General features: G+C 37.9%; 2 protein-coding genes across 5 annotated transcripts in view; one reads left to right on the top strand and one right to left on the bottom strand.

The window, feature by feature from the left end:
• Positions 1-22,432, bottom strand: part of LOC127868463 (hatching enzyme 1.2-like) — a 54,094-nt gene that overhangs the window by 27,993 nt on the left and 3,669 nt on the right. The window contains exons 7-8 of one of the 2 annotated variants that reach the window (XM_052410267.1): positions 22,272-22,432; positions 21,247-21,734 (exon numbers count right to left, since the gene is read on the bottom strand). The exon at positions 22,272-22,432 is cut by the window's right edge and continues 21 nt beyond it. In XM_052410267.1, the coding sequence (XP_052266227.1) occupies positions 21,502-21,734; positions 22,272-22,432 (394 nt within the window). In that variant the 3' untranslated portion in view covers positions 21,247-21,501. Of the gene's footprint in view, positions 1-21,246; positions 21,735-22,271 lie in introns of those variants that run through there. The other variant, XM_052410266.1, reaches the window with a different exon arrangement.
• Positions 1,398-12,973, top strand: LOC127868461 (astacin-like). 3 transcript variants are annotated; one of them, XM_052410263.1, is made up of 8 exons: positions 1,398-1,523; positions 8,855-8,943; positions 9,411-9,450; positions 9,580-9,656; positions 9,935-10,046; positions 10,313-10,442; positions 11,202-11,386; positions 11,956-12,973. In XM_052410263.1, exons 2-8 carry the CDS (start codon positions 8,857-8,859, stop codon positions 12,471-12,473), a joined length of 1,149 nt encoding a protein of 382 aa, XP_052266223.1. In that variant the 5' UTR covers positions 1,398-1,523; positions 8,855-8,856; the 3' UTR covers positions 12,474-12,973. The 3 variants fall into 3 exon arrangements, with proteins under 3 accessions (XP_052266223.1, XP_052266222.1, XP_052266221.1); XM_052410262.1 differs by lacking the exon at positions 1,398-1,523 and adding an exon at positions 1,554-1,759; XM_052410261.1 differs by lacking the exon at positions 1,398-1,523 and adding an exon at positions 7,553-7,716.

Below are 22,432 nucleotides of genomic sequence, written 5' to 3'. Positions count from 1 at the left end.
CTCTAACGTTTAAAGAAAGAGCGCTCACAATATTAATACTTTATCAGTAGTAACGAGAAACCTGAGATATATCTTACAGTGCACTCTTTTTACTATATACAGTATGTGGAACGTGTTCTGTATTTAGACTAAAAATCAGAGTATTCGTGCCACATCGAGAGTTTTTGCGGAAAAGAGGATTGTTATGAATACATATGATGAACGCCTAAAGGGTTGTAATGAAAACACATCTATATATTTTCAAACTTCAGAGCACAGAATATGAAAGATCCACAGCTTGTCCCATCAATTCGACAAGTAGCACATTTGTAACTCATGCGTGTTGGCGAGTTTGCAAAACGCCATCAATACGCAAGATTCACAGCTTGTCCCATCAATTCGACAAGTAGGACATTTGTAACTCTTGCGTGTTGGCGAGTTTGCAGGACGCCATCAATACGCAAGATCGACAGCTTGTCTCATCAATTCGATAAGTAGGATATTTGTAACTTTTTGTTCTTGGCGGGTTTGAAGGACGCTTTTCAAAGACCAGAAGCACAATTATTTAATCTACAAACAGAAGAATCCCATGTCCCTAGAAATCTAACTATTCCCATCAATGCGACATGCAAGTAGCTCTTTCATGGTGCGAGTTTGAAGGACGCCATCAATACGCTAGAACACTAACTATTCCCATCAATGCAACAAGAAAGACATTTAAGCTATTTCGTGTTGGCGTGCTCGCGGGACGCCATCAATACGCCAGAACCGCAACTATTCCCATCAAAGCGACATGTATGACATGTGTAGCTCTTAAGTGTTCTGGTGAGAAGGGTGCTATAACTACAGCATGCTTACACGCCATTACGACATTTGTCAGTCTGTCTAGATGGCGAAAATGCGGGTTAACACCAACACCAAAACATGACATAGCGACAACTATATCCGCCAAACCGACCATTCATACATTTTTTGTTTCAATCGCTGGTTGGCGGGTTTTATGTGCCCGAAAACGACAAGAGTAAAATATCTTAATAGCATTTCTAGTATATACAAAGACTCCTTGATAAAAACTGTAAGAAACGTTCGTTGATATTTATCGTGTGACTTAAAGTTAAAAATGCGGGTTTTAAGATGTTGAAACAGGAATTTAAGTCGAATCGAAATCTGTACAATTAGGTACTAGTATACATGTCTCAGTATCATACCCACAACTTCCTAAATGCATGACGTACACATTAAATTTATCCAACATATATTATTCAAACAGTAGATAAGTCTTTCATCAGATTTTTGCAGATTGGCCCTGATTGTGAAACGATCATGACCTCAGCAAAAGAAATGACAAGCGAAATCCTGTAATGCGTTAAAACCGGAACATCGCCGTCGCGATAACAGACACGAACAAAAATATTTATCCCAGACCATAGTTTTTACCACATAGCACCAATCTCGGAAACAAAGTCCATGTGTCGCATTCTGAAGACGGACGAGGAAAAAGTCATCCGGATGTCTGCGTTACCAAACTATCTCACCCACCCTTGGTATGTCGGCTATTGCGCTTTTTGTCTCGTATATCTTACCGGTATAATGAATGGAGCGACGCGCGCGTTTATTAAGACTTAAATAAATAAATTTGACCCACTGCTCGTTTTAATAGTTGGTCTTTGAGGAAAAAGTCGGCCACAAACGTTTGGCGATTTGATATTTGTTTGTGTCTGAAATACATTGTGTCTTGAAGATTTTCCGACATTTCGGTTCCGTGATCGTACTAAACAAGGTAAACCATTTTGTTTGTATTGTATTTCTTTAAAAAGATAACATGATGGTGATAAAAATGATGATGATGATGATGATGATGATGATAATGATGATGATGATGATGATGATGATGATGATTATGATGATGATGATGATAATCATGATTTTAATGAAATATCTAATGAAGATGAGTATTTTGATGGTTCTGAAACGATGATGATGGAGGTCGTGGTAATGTTGATGACAGCAAAATGATAATGTGGATGAATATGATGACGAATGCGATTGATGTTAATTGAAACGACGATAAAGCTGACGACAGTTATTGAATGGCGATCACATGGTGATGATTAACCCATTTATGCCTAGTGGACTCTCCCATCCTTCTAAAATGGATCAATTTATTTCCAAAATTAGGGATGTCTAGTATATTTATTGATATATTTAGAATATTTCTTACAGAAATTCCTTTAAGCAAACAGCGTAGACCCTGATGCGGCGTCTCATCTGGGTCTACGCTGTTTGCCAAGGCCTTTTTTTAAGACGCTAGGCATAAATGGGTTAATACGATGGTGACAACAATGACTATGCGATGGTGATGCCCATGTCATGGTTACAGAAGTGTTTCAAAGAATCATATGATGAGTGAGAGATGACGTTTAATCTTCATATTATGTTCAATATTATTTAAATTATAATCGCCTTTAACGTTATTGAGATTTCTCAAATCCGTTATTTTTGCTGGCGGTTTAAGGAGAAGATATGCTTCGTTTTCTGATAATAAGCATTCATTTAAACGTTTTTTAAATTTGCTAGAAATTGCTTCAAATATTCATAAATTGAATTTTTAAACACATGACATCTTTTTTTAGGAAACTTATACTCAAGTGTAACAAGTTTCTCACAAATACTTTAACCGTGCCGTAATGAGAACAACATTAGTTTACTACAAGGCGAGCATAAACCGGGATCTTTTGGAGGTTTTACATTGCAAAGTTTAATAACGATAATTTATTGCGTGATTTAACATCGATAACTTTGTCCTAAATTAGTTATCATTGTATCATATAAGTTTATACAATAACAGTAAATACACGTTTATTTTTTCAATTTAATTGTGTAAACAATTGAAAAACTTAGACAAATGAAATACTGTTGTATTCTTCGGGCATATCGGATAGTTGGAACCTGGCAAATAAAAACATTAAGGTATAAGAAACTTCGCATCGCGTATGCATTGATAACCATCAATGTTTAATTGAAACTATAAAACAAGCTTCATTCAGATCTTCCTGAAACATTTGCATATTCAACTAAGAAGCCGTTCTATGTATAGATGAGCAACTGTGTTACTTTTTATAGCAGAAGCGACATCAAAATAACCTCAACCAACCACGAGTATCAGCTGGCGGAATCATCGTCGTCAGTAGCAACAGCAGCATCGTTAATATCATAACAATCGCCATCACCATCAACAATAACATCATCAACCACATGTCAATCAATCAGCAACAGACATAAGCTCGAACAGCAATATCGCAACCTGACCAATAGGAAATACGTGCTCATCCAAACTGCCCGTTCTTAACACATCAGTTACGTGCCGGAAATATTTATTTCTTTTGCGTTACGAAAATACGTCCCCCAGTCTCGAGCAACCATACCAGGAACTTTTTGTTCAATCCCTGTCCGCCACAAACTACCGTATGCGTATTGTTTTAAATCATAGTTGTATTAATGGCTGTACACGTTTATCGCGCGCGACGTCATAATTGGATTGTCTTAACCGTAGGCCAATAAAATCAAGTAAGCCTATTGACGAGGAAGACGTTTCTAACGACTCACATAAGATTTATCTCAGATATGTTTGCAATTGTTTTGATGTATTGAAGCGATATATATACGTGGTGTGTGTATGTCTGTCATATGTCCTTAATAGGTGGATTGCAATCATTATTGTCCATATGTTTTTCATCACCATAAAATATTTTGACGTTAGTTTCCATTATTCTTGTTCCCGCATATACACTGCGACATAATCATCAGATGCATTATCAAACACCTTCAGAAGCATCCGCATCTCAGCAGAAACAACAACAAATACATTGAATCATCATCGCCGCCATCTTCATCATTCTGGGTGCAATTATAATATTAATAATACAGAAGTATTGCTGTTATTTGTATAATCATAAGATCGAGTGGTTGTGAGTATCTGTACAATGATCATTATCAACACATTTTTTCTAAATCTAACCCACATCCCGTTTCCTCATCATAAAAAATAAGCAATATTAGACGTAGCGGCACCACGATTTCCCCACGATAACTCTAATGAAAGCGCTTAAGGATCGGTATTTGTTCGCTATTGCATGGCAGTAGATACAGCTTGTGTTTAAAATGATATTTGCGCATTTTAGATAGCATGTTTAAGTAAAACACAGTATAGTGTGTCTGAACGGTAATGTCGATAAAGTGTGTCCACTGTTCAGCATGGAAAGCATGTCGTTGACAACTTGGTCGAAATATCAACACAAGGTTCGTGTTGGCATGATTTGCAGACAGACAGACAGACGGACGGACGGAGGGACGGACGGACGGACGGACGGACAGACATACAGACAGACAGACAGGCAGGCAGGCAGGCAGGCAGGCAGGCAGGCAGGCAGACAGACAGACAGACAGACAGACAGACAGACAGACAGACAGACATACAGACAGGCAGGCATGCAGGCAACCAGGCAGGCAGGCAGCCAGGCAGGCAGGCAGGCAGGCAGGCAGGCAGGCAGGCAGGCAGGCAGGCAGACAGACAGACAGACAGACAGACAGACAGACAGACAGACAGACAGACAGACAGACAGACAGACAGACAGACAATTAATTTCGATTTGTACAATATACATCGTCAACAACACATAATTAAACAGTACACTGTCAATTGTGATAGGAACAAAGTTCAGACAGTCAGACAGACAGACAGACAGACAGACAGCCAGACAGACAGACAGCCAGACAGACAGACAGCCAGCCAGCCAGCCAGCCAGCCAGCCAGCCAGCCAGCCAGCCAGCCAGACAGACAGACAGACAGACAGACAGACAGACAGACAGACAGACAGACAGACAGACAGACAGACAGACAGACAATTAATTTCGATTTGTACAATGTACATCGTCAACAACACATAATTAAACAGTACAATGTCAATTGTGAATGGATCAAAGTTCAGACAGTCAGTCAGACAGACAGACAGACAGACAGACAGACAGACAGACAGACAGACAGACAGACAGACAGACAGACAGACAGACAGACAGACAGACAGACAGACAGACAGACAGACAGACAGACAGACAGACAGACACGCAGGCAGGCAGCCAGTCAGGCAGACAGGCAGGCAGGCGGGCGGACAGACAGACAGACAGACAGACAGACAGACAGACAGACAGACAGACAGACAGACAGACAGACAGACAGACAGACAGACAGACAATTAATTTCGATTTGTACAATGTACATCGTCAACAACACATAATTAAACAGTACAATGTCAATTGTGAATGGATCAAAGTTCAGACAGTCAGTCAGACAGTCAGTCAGACAGTCAGTCAGACAGTCAGACAGACAGACAGACAGACAGACAGACAGACAGACAGACAGACAGACAGACAGACAGACAGACAGACAGACAGACAGACAGACAGACAGACAGACAGACAGACAGACAGGCAGACAGGCAGGCAGGCAGGCAGGCAGGCAGGCAGGCAGGCAGGCAGGCAGACAGACAGACAGACAGACAATTCATTTCGATTTGTACAATGTACATCGTCAACAACACATAATTAAACAGTACAATGTCAATTGTGATAGGAAAAAAGTTCTACACATATATACAAATCATTAACATTTACTCAGCTAACAAAGTGGCGTGAGCACAAATTAACTTTAACAACAACACAAACATAAAAAAGTAATAATATTATTGGTAAATATATCTAAAATAAAGAATATCTTTAAAAGATATTCGTCATATACTCTGACTTTGAAATTAAGTTAAAAAATGTTTATAAATAATTAAACATGAAACAAAGGTTTAATCGTTGTGTTATTTACGTGTAAGTCGCAAATACACCGCACGAAATGTGTGTTATCAAGTGCGCATTTATTCATGCTACTCAATATTTTCGTATAAAAAATTATACTACGGAAGTTGACATCATGTGTGTCTTCACATGGCTAATTTGGAGTTTATTTCTTTACAATCGAAATATATGGTATTTATATATTTGATAAACAGTAGTTTTTGTTCGACACATTCAAATCACTCGATCAGAGCCGCGTCATGCGGAAATGGGTCTTAAAGCGTTTCGGCCAACGCAGCCTGTGCAATTGCGCAGTCTGGTAAGGAGCATCGCTGTAAGCTATGAACACTTTAAATGTTTCATAGTCTCATAAGGTATCTCCTGTCCAGACTGACATATGGCATAATACATATTTTCGCATGACGCGAGTCTTTCAAAATCTTATTGCGTCTTGTAAATGTTACATTTCAGCATAATGCTTTTCGATAATTGAAGTCAAACTGCAATATTTTTTTAGAAAACTGGATAATTACGGTAGACCATTCAGGCTTTCATGAACGATTTTCAAGGCTGGCTGATATAGTTCGGCAAACATGTGTGGTTAGATATTTAAACAATTTCCCTCTTATCATGGCACTACATTATTTCGATAGTGCTTGAATTCTCATCTTTAAAGAAATGCTGTGTTTTCAACGTTTTTCGATATTCAATTATGCCTCTCCTGACGATTTAGTGACCGAGAACTGACCACAAAATTCTGCGAGTCAAAATGTGTGTCTATGTGTCGTATAAACTTGCAGAGAGTAGTCCGGAAATCTTTAACATAATCAACGCGCTGAAGGCACTGAAGTTGTACGCTATTGCATAATTTAAGACGCTATTCATTTTTCAAAATTAATCGCAAGTTTGAAATGAACACACGCCATTCACATTTATGAAGAGTGTGTCATAACGCACGGGTCGAGCGTTGTGTGCACTTTTTATCATCCTTTTTATTTCATAGAGATAACTTAGACAGAATAAAAAACAACATGGCCTTTTTTGGACGTTCTGAAAGCATAGAGAGTATGATGAAAATGGCAGTGAAAACTGAATATAAAGACAATTTGCATTCACCATCATATTGAATTAATATTGTTTGAATATCGGATACCTATCTCACTAAGAATATAATTTCATGATGAAAATTCACTTTACAAAACTTTTGATATTTGACACCATATACAAATTCAAAATATACAAGATAATTGATGAAAATAAATAAATACAGTAGACTCTGTCAATACCGGACTCTCTGAATACCGGAACTCTCCCGATTCCGGACGGTCGGGCCAGTCCCGTATTTCCTCCTTCTATTTCTTTGTTAAAAAATGTTGAATAAACCGAACTCTCTGAAAACCGGAAACCGGACGGGTGTCTCCGTAAATTTGGTCATTTTCAACGTAAAATACATTGAGTATACCGGACGGTCTAAATTCTCAAGATGCCCAAAGCGTGAAAATAACAATTCCTAGTCAGCACAGCGAGTGCGGTGTCACACATTTTGCTCGCGCAATTATCGATAATCGGATTAAACATGCCATGTCAAGGTGGCAAGTCGTTACCGCGCTATGGGAGTTCGATTAAGTAATGTAAAACAAACTGTGAATGTTTATAATAGACGTGCGGTAACACCAAAAAGTGATTGACTCGATCGTTTTATTAATTATTTATTATCGCCTATGATAAACAATTTTATTAAAAATTAATGCATGCCGTTGCGACGATCACTTGCTTGTGATCTTCTCGGTTATTTTAAAAGATCTTATAGCCATGTTTTTAACATAAAGGAGAAATGTGCTTTCAAGCAAAGAGTGATCTTGGACTTTTTCGTGAAATCGTACACTTCAAGAATTAGTAGGTTTTGAGATTATGAATATCTTAAAAAATATCTTAAAATATAATTATGACGCTGTTGTTTGCTTGTGTGCATGTTTAATGATAAATGTATATGGTTTGTTTTATTTTTATGTGATTCTGTACACAATGCATACCATGTATATTTCGGCAATATGCCAACTCTTGGTAAACCGGAACTCTCTGAAAACCGGACGATCAGGCCGGTCCCGAGACCGTCCGGTTTACAGAGAGTCTACTGTAATAAATATGCGAGCAATACGTTTTACTCACGAATAAGGTAGTCATCAAGACAGCCTTGTTGACCCTTACATTGTTGTTTATGCATTACTTGTAACCCTAGCAGTTCACACGGTGTCAACAACTCTTACCTAAACATAGGTATAGAGCACTCATGCACTTTTTCGGCGTACATGTATCTGTTTTACTCAGCTTTTCATCTTAATGACGTTTACATAACGCCAGAAGGCACGCATGAATATTTTCGAATATTTCATAGGCTGATTCGAGATAAAATCTCTGAACTTCGGCTACATCACTGTGCCTGTGCTCAGCGCAAAGGATGTAGCACTGCTCAGTGTAAGGAATTCCGGACTACTCTCTGAATGTTGAAACGATACAAATTGTGGCCCAGTTACAATTACGTGTTAAAATCTATTTCGCAGAATTTCAGTTTTGCTTTCAAGATGATAAAACAATCATTACCAAAAGAGTATAGTGTCACGATAAGAAACATATCGTTTAATTATCCAATATATATATATATATATAGTCCACTCAGCCTGCTCATCTCTGAGTCTGGTAAGGAGATACATAACGAGACCATAACATTGAGTGATTTTATAGCGAACAGCATAGCCTCTGACCAGACTGCGCAAATGCACATGTTGCGTTTAAGAAACGCTGGTCGAAACGCATAAGACCCATTTTCGCATGACGCGGCTATGAAAGTGTAATTTAAATGTGTCTAAAGAAAACTGCGTTTAAATCAAACATAATAAGATAATCTTTAACTTAAATATATAACAACATGTGTACGTAAATATGTATAAAAGTGCGTATAATGTCGATCAAGAAGATCTCTAGAACAATAATAATTGCTACAGGACAATACTGCGAAAACTCGTTATTGTTTCAGCCATGATGTGTTTCGTATCACCGCTACCGATAGTTGTTGCTGGGATGGTGTTTATTGTCAGGGAAACCACACCATTTCCGGTAGAGCAGGTGAGTTATAGGTCACATCAACTCATACTAGCTGGCATGAGGTAATGTATTAATGTATAATGTATATTCGGAGATCTTGTGGACGCCCCCAAGACAGGGATTGATCCCTTGACCCTCCCTCCCCCCCCCCCCCCCCAAACAAAAAACAACTTTAGGCAGCCCTTACATACGGTGAGTTCGTAGATATACTTTAAATGTCATTGCCATTCCAATGGCACGTGACAGTGTTTTAAGAGGACGTGCCTTGTTTACCACGAATAATATGTGTGTGTTATTGTTGTGATATGCTGTTGTTATTGTTTATATTTTAGTAAATCTCTCTACATATTTGTGCATGTCTTGCTACCTCATAGACGTACTTCTTACTGATTACTATTAAGCATATACACAGCAGCACACAATCTAGGGCGTGTACTTTAAGTTGTTTTCTTTCCCTTAATTCTTCTTTTCTTTGTAATTAATTTCAGATCGATCGGAACCCTTATTATGATCCGCTGGAAAATCAATGTAAGTAGTTCTCAAACAAAATTCATATTGCTTATAAAAAAACACAAAAAAAACATCTTGTATTGACGTTTAATTATGTGGTTTCTTACACGATTGTTTCTTTGTGTTGTACCTTCCGTTGTGTTTCAGACGTCGAAATGCCTAGAAATACCATGCTGGTAGAGGGCGACGTGAAAATTTCCCTCGTGGACATGCTTCAAGATATGGTTAGTCATTTAGATTTGATTATTTATTCTACATGTACGTGGTCCCAAAAATTAATTCCATTCTTTCAATATTAGCTATTTTCCGTAAACAGCAAGTTTCCAACCTTCCGCACAGATGTGGTTGGTTCCAAGCATATCTCAACCAATACTGCTGGGAAGATAAACGCTGCAAAGAGTTTAGTTTAATCGTACTTGGGCCGGGGATAAGCAGAAAAACTAAAAAACAATGCCAAAAATAACGTCAAAACATATTCAAATGATACATTATGCAATTATAGAGGCCTTTCCACTCTTCCGAGCCAACGAACTCACGGTATCGCAACTCCGTGTCAGCACCAGACTTGCTCTGGAACTACGGCCTCGTGCCTTACGCACTGGACCCGGCTCTAAGTAAGTTGTTTCAGTTTAGTTTTTATTATCATTACCATCAATCAAATTTAACAGGTATATAGTATCATGTTGCAGGACTTTCGTTATTTCGTTGGTTCGTTATATTTGGGGGAACTAGATGAAGTGTGCATAAAACATTGACTTTGAATCTGGTTATTCAAATTAGCAATTTTTATTTTCTAAACATAAGTGCCAAGGAAAATAAATACACAGAGAATAAGCTTTTACTCTTGTGGCGCTCAATTACAACTCTCAATGCTTTGCAGACGAAACGGAAGTGAAGACAATCCTCGGCGCAATGTCCTACATCACTAACGTTACGGGCGAGTGCGTTAAGTTCAATCCGAGGGCGCCGAACGACAATGACTTTGTATTCATTACCTCCAGCACCTCTGGGTAAGTCATAACTTTGCATAAATTAACTCTTGCACTAACGGGTCTAGTCTTGACTTAGAGTACATTATCTCCTTCACTTCTGGATCAAGTTCCTTAGCAGTACTAAGTTAAGTTTTTACATCGTACTCATTACCTCCAGCACTACCAGATACAATATTTAATTTGTCTTCACTATTTCCAGCATTACTTGGTAAAGGCTTGACTGTCCATTTATTACATCAAGCACTTCTTAATATGGTCTTACTTGTATTCATAAACTCTTTTACTACTGGGAATAGTTTTAAAATTGTAAACACGTCTTCCAACAGTGTAAAATATAGCATTGGCACTGAATCAATTACCCTCAATTACCATTGACCTTTGGAGATAGTCCCTACTTTCTTAGTATTACTTCCAACTCTTCTGCGTACATTCTTGACCTCATGCACTATTTGATGTATTCTTGTTTTTGTATTCATAACAACCAAAACTTCTGGTTATAGTCTTTACATTTTATGTATTACCTCTTACACTGTTAGGTATAGCCTTTACTTTACATTAATAACCTATAGCACTCCTTAATGTACTCTTGACTGATAGTTGACTTCTTTTTCAAGAAACAAACATTGTTCGCTTTAAATACAGCAGATGAGATTTTTTGATTGTCATGTGTTTTTGTATGTATATTTTCTTAATTAACCATCAGAAAAGGACCAATTAAGCCAAAGTTTAAAATCCGCCTAAGATAAAAAATCTACGTCTTTCTATTCTTGTTCATAGATGCTACAGTGAAGTCGGTCGCCAAGGGCGAGGGAACCAGACAGTTTCAGTATCACGTGCGTCCGACTGTGTCACGCTTGGGATCGTCATGCACGAGCTGCTGCACGTTCTGGGGTTCTGGCACGAGCATACGCGACCCGACAGAGATCAATATATCAAACTCCTGCATCAAAACATCAGATTTGGTACGTTTACTACCTTTGGATGCTCCTTAAACCAATAACGCACGGTGCTATATTTAATTCTCACCACATGCTTCGAAATTTTAATATATTATATAATTGTTGTGGGAGCGTTTAATATTACACTGAGTCTTAAGTTACGATCAAATACTTATAACATCATCAGTAAGAGTTTTTAAGATTAAAAAACGATTTTTTTAAATTTATGACACTGATTATTTAATTTGTGTACTGCAAATAGCTTAGTCTATAATATGAACACATCCACACAGCAATTCAGATGTTTGGTGTCTTCAGTGATAACGTTTACTTTTGTTTGCGTATGGAACAAAATGTTTGATCCGAATCCTTGTCTTCATTCATTCGTTCAACGACCAATCTTGTTATACCTCTGATTCAAGTTGGTCAGATTTTCCTTAACCAAATCCCAATCTACACTTATTGCTGGTAAGCCAATAGTAGGTTTACTGACAGCCGTTTTTAACATAAAAGAAGGTGAATACAAAGAAAATCAAAATGAAATCTCAAAAAGCGCACACTGTCAGTAATGTTGACACATGGTTTCATTTCAGATCACAAAACAGACTTTTCCATTAACACGAACTCAAAGAATCAGGTGAATGTCTACGATTACTACTCGATACTTCACTACAAGACAAATCAGTTCTCATACGCGGATAATCTAAAAACAATCCAAATACTAGATCGCACTGTCGATGAACGCATAGTTGGGCAACGTTTCAATCTGAGTTCTTTAGACATTTTGAGAATCAAGCGTTTGTACGTCTGCGAAGAATTAACCCTTACGCAAATGCAACCCAAACCAGAAATACCACAAAGAGACATCGAGTATAACGAAATATCCCCAAATACAACACCGTCCGCATTAAGAAGACAGTTGGTTGAGGAAACGCAATCAGCTTTGACTAGACGCGTCCTTTCTACGACATTGCTCGCGCGAACGGGAACCAAAACAACAATCAAACAAGCCGCTTTTTCGGGAACAGAGTTGCCAAATGAACTACTTCCCTCCACTAGAACACTGCCATCACAATTAAATATTGACGACGAAGAAGATGTTCACTATTAATTTGAAATCATAGTTGACGTTTTCGTTCGCATTTTTGTTTCTATATGATTGCAATGCAAATACGTATGTTTTGTTTATATTTAATGCTTATATGTTGATACTCGCGTATACAAAAAGTTACCATGTGTTAGTTAAAAAGCATGGCCATTAAAACATAATTAGTGGGTGGGAAGTGGGTACAATCTCAGACGATAATGGGTATTGGGTAGTGAACAAACTTTGCAGAAAAGGAGCGTGGAATTTATTTGAAAATACGTAATACCATGGTTTTGACTGAAAACATTTATCTATGAGTAATTTGAACTAAGAATACATGTATACACATTTCTTAAAATACCAATTGGACTTCGGTTTACCCGACCAAAGGTACGGACACAAAGGGGAGGTTTGAGCTGAAGGAGCAAGTTCAACTACCGTCTAGATCTTTCCCTTCAGGCGAACATGTTTTTGTTTTTAAATATAATGCACTTTTTCCATTTTATATTAAATTTGCTTATGCCTGTTAGAGTTGTTTTATTTGTCACATTGCCTAAGCAATAATGGTTGATGATGATTTGACAAAACTGGTATCTTACCTACCCAAGCATATACTATGATGATATATCAATATAACACTTTACCAACTATATATTATGATTTATGATTAGATAACAAGATTGCACCTACGCAATCATATGCATCGTTACAACTGCATATTTAGTTTAAGTTTTAAGGAACATTACAGAAAGGAAAATACCACTGACGGCCTATAAAATATAATAGTGACCAGCCAGCAGCCACAGAGTGACGGCCCTATGACATAAAATCGACCAGCCAGCAGCAACCGACGGCCCTGTGACATAATAGTGACCAGCCAGTTGCCACTGACGGCTCTATGACATAATAGTGACCAGCCAGCAGCCACTGACGGTCCTATGACATAAAATCGACCAGCCAGCAGCAACCGACGGCCCAATGACATAATAGTGACCAGCGAGCAGCCACTGACGGCTTTCTGACATAATAGTGACCAGCCAGCAGCCACTGACGGCCATATGACATAAAATCGACCAGCAAGCAGCAACCGACGGCCCTATGAATTAATAGTGACAACCAGCAGCAACCGACGGCCCTATTACATGATAGTGAAAAGCCAGCAACAGCTGACGGCCTTATTACAATATAGTGACCAGCCAGCAGAAACTGACGGCTATATGACATAATAGTTTTTAGCCAGCAGCATCAGACGACCGTATGACATAATAGTGACAAGTCAGCAGCCACTTATGGCTCTATGACATAATAGCGACAAGCCAGCAGCCACTGACGGCCCTATGATATAAAAGTGACCAGCCAGCAGCCACTGACGGCCCAAGACATAATATTAACAAGCCAGCAGCCACTGACGGCTCTATGACATAATAGTGACAAGCCAGCAGCCACTGACGGCCCTATGACATAATAGTGACCAGCCATCAGACACTGACGGCCCTATGACATAATAATGACCAGCCAGCAGTCACTGATGGCTTTATTACAAAAACGTGACCAGCCAACTGTCACTGACGGCTCTAGGACATAATAGTGACCAGCCAATAGCCACTGCCAGCCCTATTACATAATAGTGACCAACCAGCAGCAACTGACTGCTTCATGACATAATAGTGACCAGCCAGCAACAACTGTCGGCCCAACGACATAATAGTGACCAGAAAGCAGCAAGTAACGGCTCAATGACATAAAAGTGACCAGCCGGCAACCATTTACGACCGTATGACATAATATTGACAAGTCAGCAGCCACTGACTGCTCTATGACATAATAGTGACCAGCCAGCAGCAACTGACGGCTTAATGACATAATAGTGACCAGCCAGCAGCCACTGACGACCGAATGGCATAATAGTGACAAGTCAGCAGGCACTGACGGCTCTATGACATAATAGTGACCAGCCAGCAGCCACTGACGGCTCTATGACATAATAGTGACCAGCCAGCAGCCACTGACGGCTCTATGACATAAAAGTGACCAGCGAGCAGCCACTGACGGCTCTATGACATAAAAGTGACCAGCCAGCAGCCTCTGCCGGCCCTATTACATAATAGTGACAAGCCACCAACCACTGACGGCTCTATGACATAGTAGTGACCAGCCAGCAGCCACTGACGGCTCTATGACATAATAATGACCAGCAAGCAGCCACTGCCTGCCCTATGACATAATATTGACAAGCCAGCAGCCACTGACGGCCTTTTGACATAACAGTGACCAGCCAGCAGCAACTGAAGGCACTGTGACAGACATAATAGTGACAAGCCAGCAACCAATGACGGCTCTATGACATAATAATGACTTGCCAGCAGCCACTGCCGGCCCTATGACATAATAGTTACAGGTCAGCAGCGACTGATGGCTTTATAACATAACAGTGACCAGCCAGCAGCAACTGACGGCACTGTGACATAATAGTGACAAGCCAGCAACCACTGACGGCTCTATGACATAATAGTGACCAGCCAGCAGCTACTGACAGCCCTGTGACATAATAGTGACCAGCCAGCAGCCACTGACGGCTCTATGACATAATAGTGACCAGCCAGCAGCCACTGATGGCTCTATGACATAATAATGACCAGCCAGCAGCCACTGCCGGCCCTTTGACATAATATTGACAAGCCAGCAGCCACTAACGGCCATATGACATAATAGTGACCAGCCAGTAGCCACTGACGGCCCTATGACATAATAGTTACCAGCCAGCAGCCACTGATTGCCCTATGACATAATAGTGACAAGCTAGCAGTACTAAAGTGTATATCGGCCGAAGCAGACGGCTAGGTCCATATACTGTTTTAGGCAGTCTGAGTATGTTTTAATATGCCATTGGGCCCAAAGTCGGGTTTTCTATTTATTATATTGTACCGGGCTTTCTCATCCTGTGTATTGACAAGTGTATATTCAGCAGTTTTAAAAATACACATGTTGACAAAATGCATAAAACTTTCAAAAAGATCTTATCTAAAACGCATGCACACGTTGAAGTGGTTTTCAAATATAATATTGTTCTGTTTTAATAATGATCCTTTTTAATAAATTCATTTAGATTTTAAACAATCACCACTGTATAGAAATACAATAGCATGCTGCCGCACAGTGTCATTTAGCTAATATTCTAACACGGCACGTGACTTGTTTTCTATAGACAAAGAAGGAAATCAAGCGTGGGTTATTCTGCAATAACTTATGGGCGGAGCTTATACACTGAAAGCACGCGCTGTAGCTAAACAAAACATGCCGATACATTTTCCACCAGCGTAATAATCCGGTATTTTATGAATGAAAGTCACGTGACAAAATACTACGCTATGAACAGAAATGCGTAAACTTGACCCAATTTCCCACGATGTTCGTCTTCTGCTTCGATACTGAAATGGCTGAAGTTCGAATCGGAGTTGTTGTCTTGTAGATTCAACACTCTTGCGTTAATTTAAAGAGTACAATGAAAACATGTTAGTTTACGCAAGTTGTTGTTCTTAGTTAACCAAACGTGAGAAATGAAATGGGTTTTTTTCCATCCAGTTTGGCTGTTATTGAGGGCGGAGATCTGATCGACAGAACAGCCGAAAGCTATTTTTATGGGCGGAGCTTCACATAAAATAGTATGCAAGAAAAATAAGATACATTCTATAAATCTTTAGTAAAAATCGTGTTAGAATCGAAATAATTCGTGTACGTTATAGTTTGTGGTCGAATAACCCACGGCCGGAAGTTTAGATGCGTGGTTTCAAATCACTCGTGCTTCGCACTCGTGATTTAATCCCTACGCATCTAAACTTCCGGCCGTGGGTTATTCGACAACAAACTATAACGTACACGAATTATTTCTTAAGTAACCTGGGTGTACCGTCCATATAATTAGCACGCGCGGTCAATATAAAATAGTGACCGGTCCACAGACTCTTGATTAACTCTTTTGTATAAGAGATGCAGATGGTCAGATTCATGTAAAGTTCAATATTTAAACTTATCAACCTTACCATATCTGATGTTGCGATGCCGGCTTCGAATATATTGGTCGCTGTCGAATTGCGTGTGCTTGTGACAAATGTTTAGCAGGTGCGGTAATTAGTGCATAATTATCACGCACGAAACACACAGTCGGTAGCATATTGAAACATAAACAAAAATAAAGAACAACTTTTTCTTATCGTTTGATGCGCAGTTTTTAATATTTGTTGTCATTTAAGAATTTAATATTTTAAATATCCAATATCCATTTGGTTCAATATAATGGCTAGATTGCGCACATTAGCGGGACAACAATATTCCGCATCATCTGAACCACAGGTGGTTAGCGTGTTGCTATGATATAAATAAGTAAAAACATCATTTTCAATGAAAAATAATTACATTATAACGACAAATCAACTTCTCTAAAAACAAAATCACTATCAAATATATATATAACAACTTTACAAGGTATTCAACTCAAAATCACTCGAAAACAGTGTGCATCGCTTTGAACAGCCATAACTTCTTAGATTGTTCAGCGATTTTCATGAGCTCGGTCTTATTCAACGCAGAAATGAATTTTCCTTCTGGAAATGTACGTATCTTGTAATGTATTACAAATGCTGGGTCAAATTATAACATTTAACACTATACACAACTCGCGTGACCTACTCGTCAACGCTCAGACCCGATTAATGTATGAAATCTTCAGGAGTAAAGACACACCTTCGCGTTGGACCAATGAAATCACTCGACGTGTGTTTGAAATGTCGGCCAGTTGAAATGTATGTAAACAAAGGTTTCAAGCGGCGCTGAACAGTTAGTTTTTATGCATAATTTTACGGCAAGAACAGTAAGAATGTTTTTTTCATACGTTTTATTAAATTATGGTACCTAGGTCCATGAACTTTGCAGGGAAAATGCCCTTTACTCCTTGAAGATTTATGTCTTCGATCAGGTCTGATCAATGACGAGTAGGTCACGCGAGTTGTGTATCGTGTTATTTCTTAAAATTTGACCCAAAATTTGTAAAAATATTGCAAGATATGTACATTTCCAGAAAGGAAACTCATTTCTGCGTTGAATAAGACCATGGTGATGGCGCGCCACTCAAGACTCTTGGGAAATTATCTGAACAAGCTTTGTGAGGAATCTCCACATGATGCAAATTATGAAACTTTGTGCTTTTTTGGTGATTTATTTGCGTGTTTTTTTTCCGGATAAGTCTGCTTTCGATATCGCCGTTAAAAACGGTTGGCGTCTGTAGCTGAGTGGTGGTCATGTTTGGTTGATATTGTTGTTGATTGTAGATGATGATTATGATGATAATAGTCATAAAGATGGCGATACTGATGATGTTGATCCATGCTGGTCGTTGAGATGATAATGGTAGTGGGGTATAAGGTTTTGCAGTTGATGGCAATGGTGGATGTGGTGGTGACGGTAATGGCGATTAATTTACTGCTTCTGCTACTGCTTCTATTGCTACTGATGATGAAGTTGTTGCTGCTGCTGCTGGTGATGATAAATATGATCATAATGCGTAATAATGCATAATGATACACGACGGACATTCCGATTGTGATGATGCTTTTGTTGTTCCGAATGATAGTGTTAATAACAATGAATGTAAAATGAGTGTAAAAAGATTATAACAATTCTATTGTTGGTGCTGCATATGATAATTCTGATTATAGATTGTAAATATTATTACAATTCTTCTGTTGCTGCGGCATATGATAGCCCGATATCATTTTTGGTTTTGATTAAGACGACGACGAAGTTTAGGGCAATACAATGATTACCAACCGAAAATTTGGTCCTCTATACATGTATACAGATAATTGTTAAAGATGTTCAGAACCGTCTTGATAATAATGAATTTTGTATCGTTAAGATTGAAAGCGGGTGCTGTTGCATATAGATGGAACGCTCATGTAAATTATCATGTGTTCATTTAACAGGGTCCAGTTTTCGAAAAGAATAAAAGAATGTCAACTTGTTTATGTTTATGTTTGCCGATATGGAATTCACTTAAAAGTTGTATCGATAATTAAACGCCGTTTGTAATCGGAAACATAGTATACTTATGGGAGAGGTAATAAAGCAGAAAAAAAACATATATTGGTTGTTTATTACTTTAGGAATGAATTTCACATGAAATTTAATTCGGAGGAAATCTACAAATTATCTTATATATCATAAGTATACTCAGAAATATGTTGTTGTTTTTTTTTAAATTAAAATATAAAAATTCAATAAATAAAATTACAATCATTATAATGAATACTGGTAGAACATTGTCAAATACAATGTGAATGCCATTATCAAAGAAAGAGAAACATATTTAAAAAAATTGTTTGGAAGTTATTTGATTTGAAGAGTACCCTTAAAATGAGCTAGGAAACCATCAAGAGGCTTTTACGTTCTTTGATTTCAGCTAAGAAATTGAAACACTTCAGATTGCACTTAGTAGCTTTGTGAACATGAGTCCCAATGATGTTTGTTTTTAAATTTATGTTCTGAGTAATTTTTGGAAATGTGTGCCGGAACTTTAACCGAGTTGTTGTTGTTTTTTGTTGTTGTTTTTTCAAAGCTGATGTGTGTTTCTTCATCATTAGTCTGTGTATTGTCTTGATGTATCTTTGTAGCACAACTCTTATAACCAAAATGTTCTAAACTTACTTTCATGTTCCCAAACTATGTCGATACAGAGTAATGCTTGCATCATATTTGATATTCATTATTGAAATGATTTTTTTTCTCAAACTAGTATATTATCATTAAAGACTATGTTATACGGATTTGACGACATGGTATTAATATTGTAACGGAATTTTTTTCCGAAGCTGTTTATTTATCCAGCCAGGCCTTGATTATCTTTCACACGACTTGTAAAAGTATGCAACCCAATTCCAGCTATAGTCTACATAAATAGATAGACTAACAGTTGAAAAGTCTGTCACTGTACTTCGCAAGTAGTCTCATCCTCTCATTTAATGCAGGAGAAAACTCATCTTGTGGACAGTGTCCCCTTTTCAATTCTACCATTATATACTTTGACATTGATCTGTTAATCCAATCAATATAATATTGAATACATGTTCGAGATTGTAAAGTTCTAGTCTTCTTACATTAGCTTAGTCTATATGATCAATAATACTAATACACAGAATGTCCAACCGAAAATCAAATATCCACAAGCTTGTTCAACCTGATTCTTTTAGGTAGCCAGTCCCTCTAATCCTTTCCCGAACATTTGTTTGGGTCAACAGAAGACTAGTCATTATTTTGTGAAATTTGTTTTTATTCATTTTTTTCTCAAATTTCCAATAATACATTTTAACGGCGAAACATATCATCTAACCTTATACACAATAGCGGACAAATATTCCTTTATTGCTCCATGTACGTTTTTAGAACTACCCTTTACCGATTATGGTCTCAGATCTGACCCAATTAGCCATTACTAATTATTGATCACTCAAATAACAACATTTTAGAATTAAAACAATTTATTTACGAAACACATGTATGGGAACAGGAGCATAATATAACCAATAATAAATACAAACGCCACAAATCTGTATACATATTAATATTCATACAATTTCATCTGCGTTAATAATAAGCTGTGATGATGTTGTCATAGTGGAAGGTTGTTCTTGTTGCAACATTTCTGTTGCCACCAAATCGGCATGTACGATCGTTGTTTGTTGTCCCATATGCTTCTGAAAGGTCGTAGAAAATACGCGTCCAGACAAAGCTGATTGCGTTTCCGCAACCAACTGGTTTCGTAATGCGAAGGTTCTGGTATTTGGAGCAGTGTCGGCATTGGCGTTCTCAGGTTGGGGTTCCACGGGCATGTTGGTTAATGTAACGTAACAAGTTAATTATTATATTAAATTTTAGTATAAAAAATATAATACGCAATGGAAAATTATAAACAACAAAAATTCAATTGGCAAACATTCCTACTATAAGCAATATCTTTCATAGAAAGTGCCCAGCTAATTAATGAATTAACGGATACATGCTTCAGAACGATATCAGATGGACAATACAGATGGTAATTATAAATAACGTTAAAATAGACCAGAATAACACACCAATTTAATTACGCATTGCTTATGTCGCTAATGAAACATGCCTTGGTAGGCAACCGTCAGATTGAATGTTGTATGATTTCATGTAAATAGCGGACTTCCTTATCGGTCTTGGGCATGTGGTTTTGCACAAGATCCCGTCGGAAATTGGCACATCAGCATTAGGTGTTCATCTTTAACATGAAGTTAAAAAAACAAGTACCAAATTTTAATTGTTTTATCCATAGTCTTAAACTTAAAGTCCAGATTGAGAAAGAAATAGCCCTCAGTAATGACACATTACAAAACTTTGAACAAAAATGGAATCGGATTAAATTCTCATGATGTTTGTCCACTTATATACATTTCACTCTAATGTAAGTTTATCTTTCTAAAATATTTTGGTATGTTTTTTTTTCAATCTTATAAGATCATTTTGAATATACAACGAAACACATAAGTCCAGTATGTTTTCTTCCGACTTTATACAACTCATCATTTTTCATAACAATTCTTCTATTATTTTTTTTTTCTTCTCTCTTTAAAAAAAAATACATATTAGCATATCTTGTATAACATGTCTGAACTTAATTGCTTTGTACAATCACTATGTTGTATATATTCATGTATACATTGTATGTATTATATTGAATAAAAAAAAAAAAAAAAAAAAAAAAAAAAAAAAAAAAAAGCATTAGGTGTTCCAATCTTTATTTATACACTGTTCTTCAGTAGAGCGTAGTTGGAGATTCACGTACTCGGCCGAACATTACGGTCACACAATTTGTTATTGTCATGGTGCCAATAGGCCATTACATTTAACGTAAAGTAAAGAATATTTTACGAACAGTGGAAAACATTTTGGAATAAAATAACTAGAAATAAATCGTTATGAACATTCTAAAGGACTTTGTCTATGTGTAGTATGTGTGTCAAAGACTATGTCACATTAATTATCCGCAGCCGTACAGACGTTTGATTCTCAAAACATCCAAAGAACTCAGATTGAACCGCTGCCCAACCATCCGCTCGTCGACAGTGGCATCGCGAATTTGGATTGTTTTGAGATCATCGCGAATGGAGAACTGGTTAGTCTTGTAGTGAAGTATCGAGTAGAAGTCGTATGCAATCTGCAGATTGTGTGCGTTCTCTTCAATCTTTTTCTCCGCGAAATCTCCTTTGCGATCTGAAATTAAATAATGTGCGTGTTTTAACTTTACAGAGATGTTGTGCGTTGTTAGTTTATTTTGATTTTTCGTCGTGTTCAGCCTTCTATCAGTTTTACAACGGCTTTCGGTTAATCTACTCACACTTGATGTGCTTACCAGTACTTAGTGTTCATGCTTATGGCGTTCACTGACAACTGGTCTACTTGAATCAGATCTATAAGGAGAATGGTCGTAGGACGATTGAATGATGGCAAGGATGCGAACCAACCATTTGAACACTAGTCAAACGTAGATAACCATATGTCTGTACACATGAATATCAATTTAAGGTAATATCCGTTTCTTGTTGGTCTACCACAGCTTGTTTTGTATGCTAATAAAAACCTATCATCTCTTGCAAAATTATTCAGACCTCCGTAGCAAACCAAAATTATTTGGCAATACTGTTTGAAGTATCTATAATTTCTACCAAATCAAATGTTAAGATTTAAATCAGTGAAACTACATCACATTGTGTTTCGGTGCAAAGGAAGGTTTGAATATATTTAACATACCAACTCGGACGTTATGAAGCAGGACTTCTATGTATTTGTCTCTGTCGGGTCGCGTGTGCTCGTGCCAAAAGCCCAGCACGTGCAGTAACTCGTGCATGACGATCCCGCGTGTGACACAGTCGGAAGCACGTGACACGGAAACCGTCTGGTTTCGACCTTTT

Source organism: Dreissena polymorpha, chromosome 2, assembly GCF_020536995.1.
Source record: "Dreissena polymorpha isolate Duluth1 chromosome 2, UMN_Dpol_1.0, whole genome shotgun sequence".
Classification (NCBI taxonomy): Eukaryota; Metazoa; Mollusca; class Bivalvia; order Myida; family Dreissenidae; genus Dreissena; species Dreissena polymorpha.
This window is presented reverse-complemented; position numbering and strand designations above follow the sequence as displayed.

Coding starts and splice junctions, on each gene's coding strand:
- LOC127868461 (XM_052410261.1), top strand. CDS start 7,572: ATGCCGTTGCGACGATCACTTGCTTGTGATCTTCTCGGTTATTTTAAA. Junction 8,944..9,410: donor CACCATTTCCGGTAGAGCAG/GTGAGTTATAGG, acceptor AATTAATTTCAG/ATCGATCGGAACCCTTATTA. Junction 10,047..10,312: donor CGCACTGGACCCGGCTCTAA/GTAAGTTGTTTC, acceptor AATGCTTTGCAG/ACGAAACGGAAGTGAAGACA.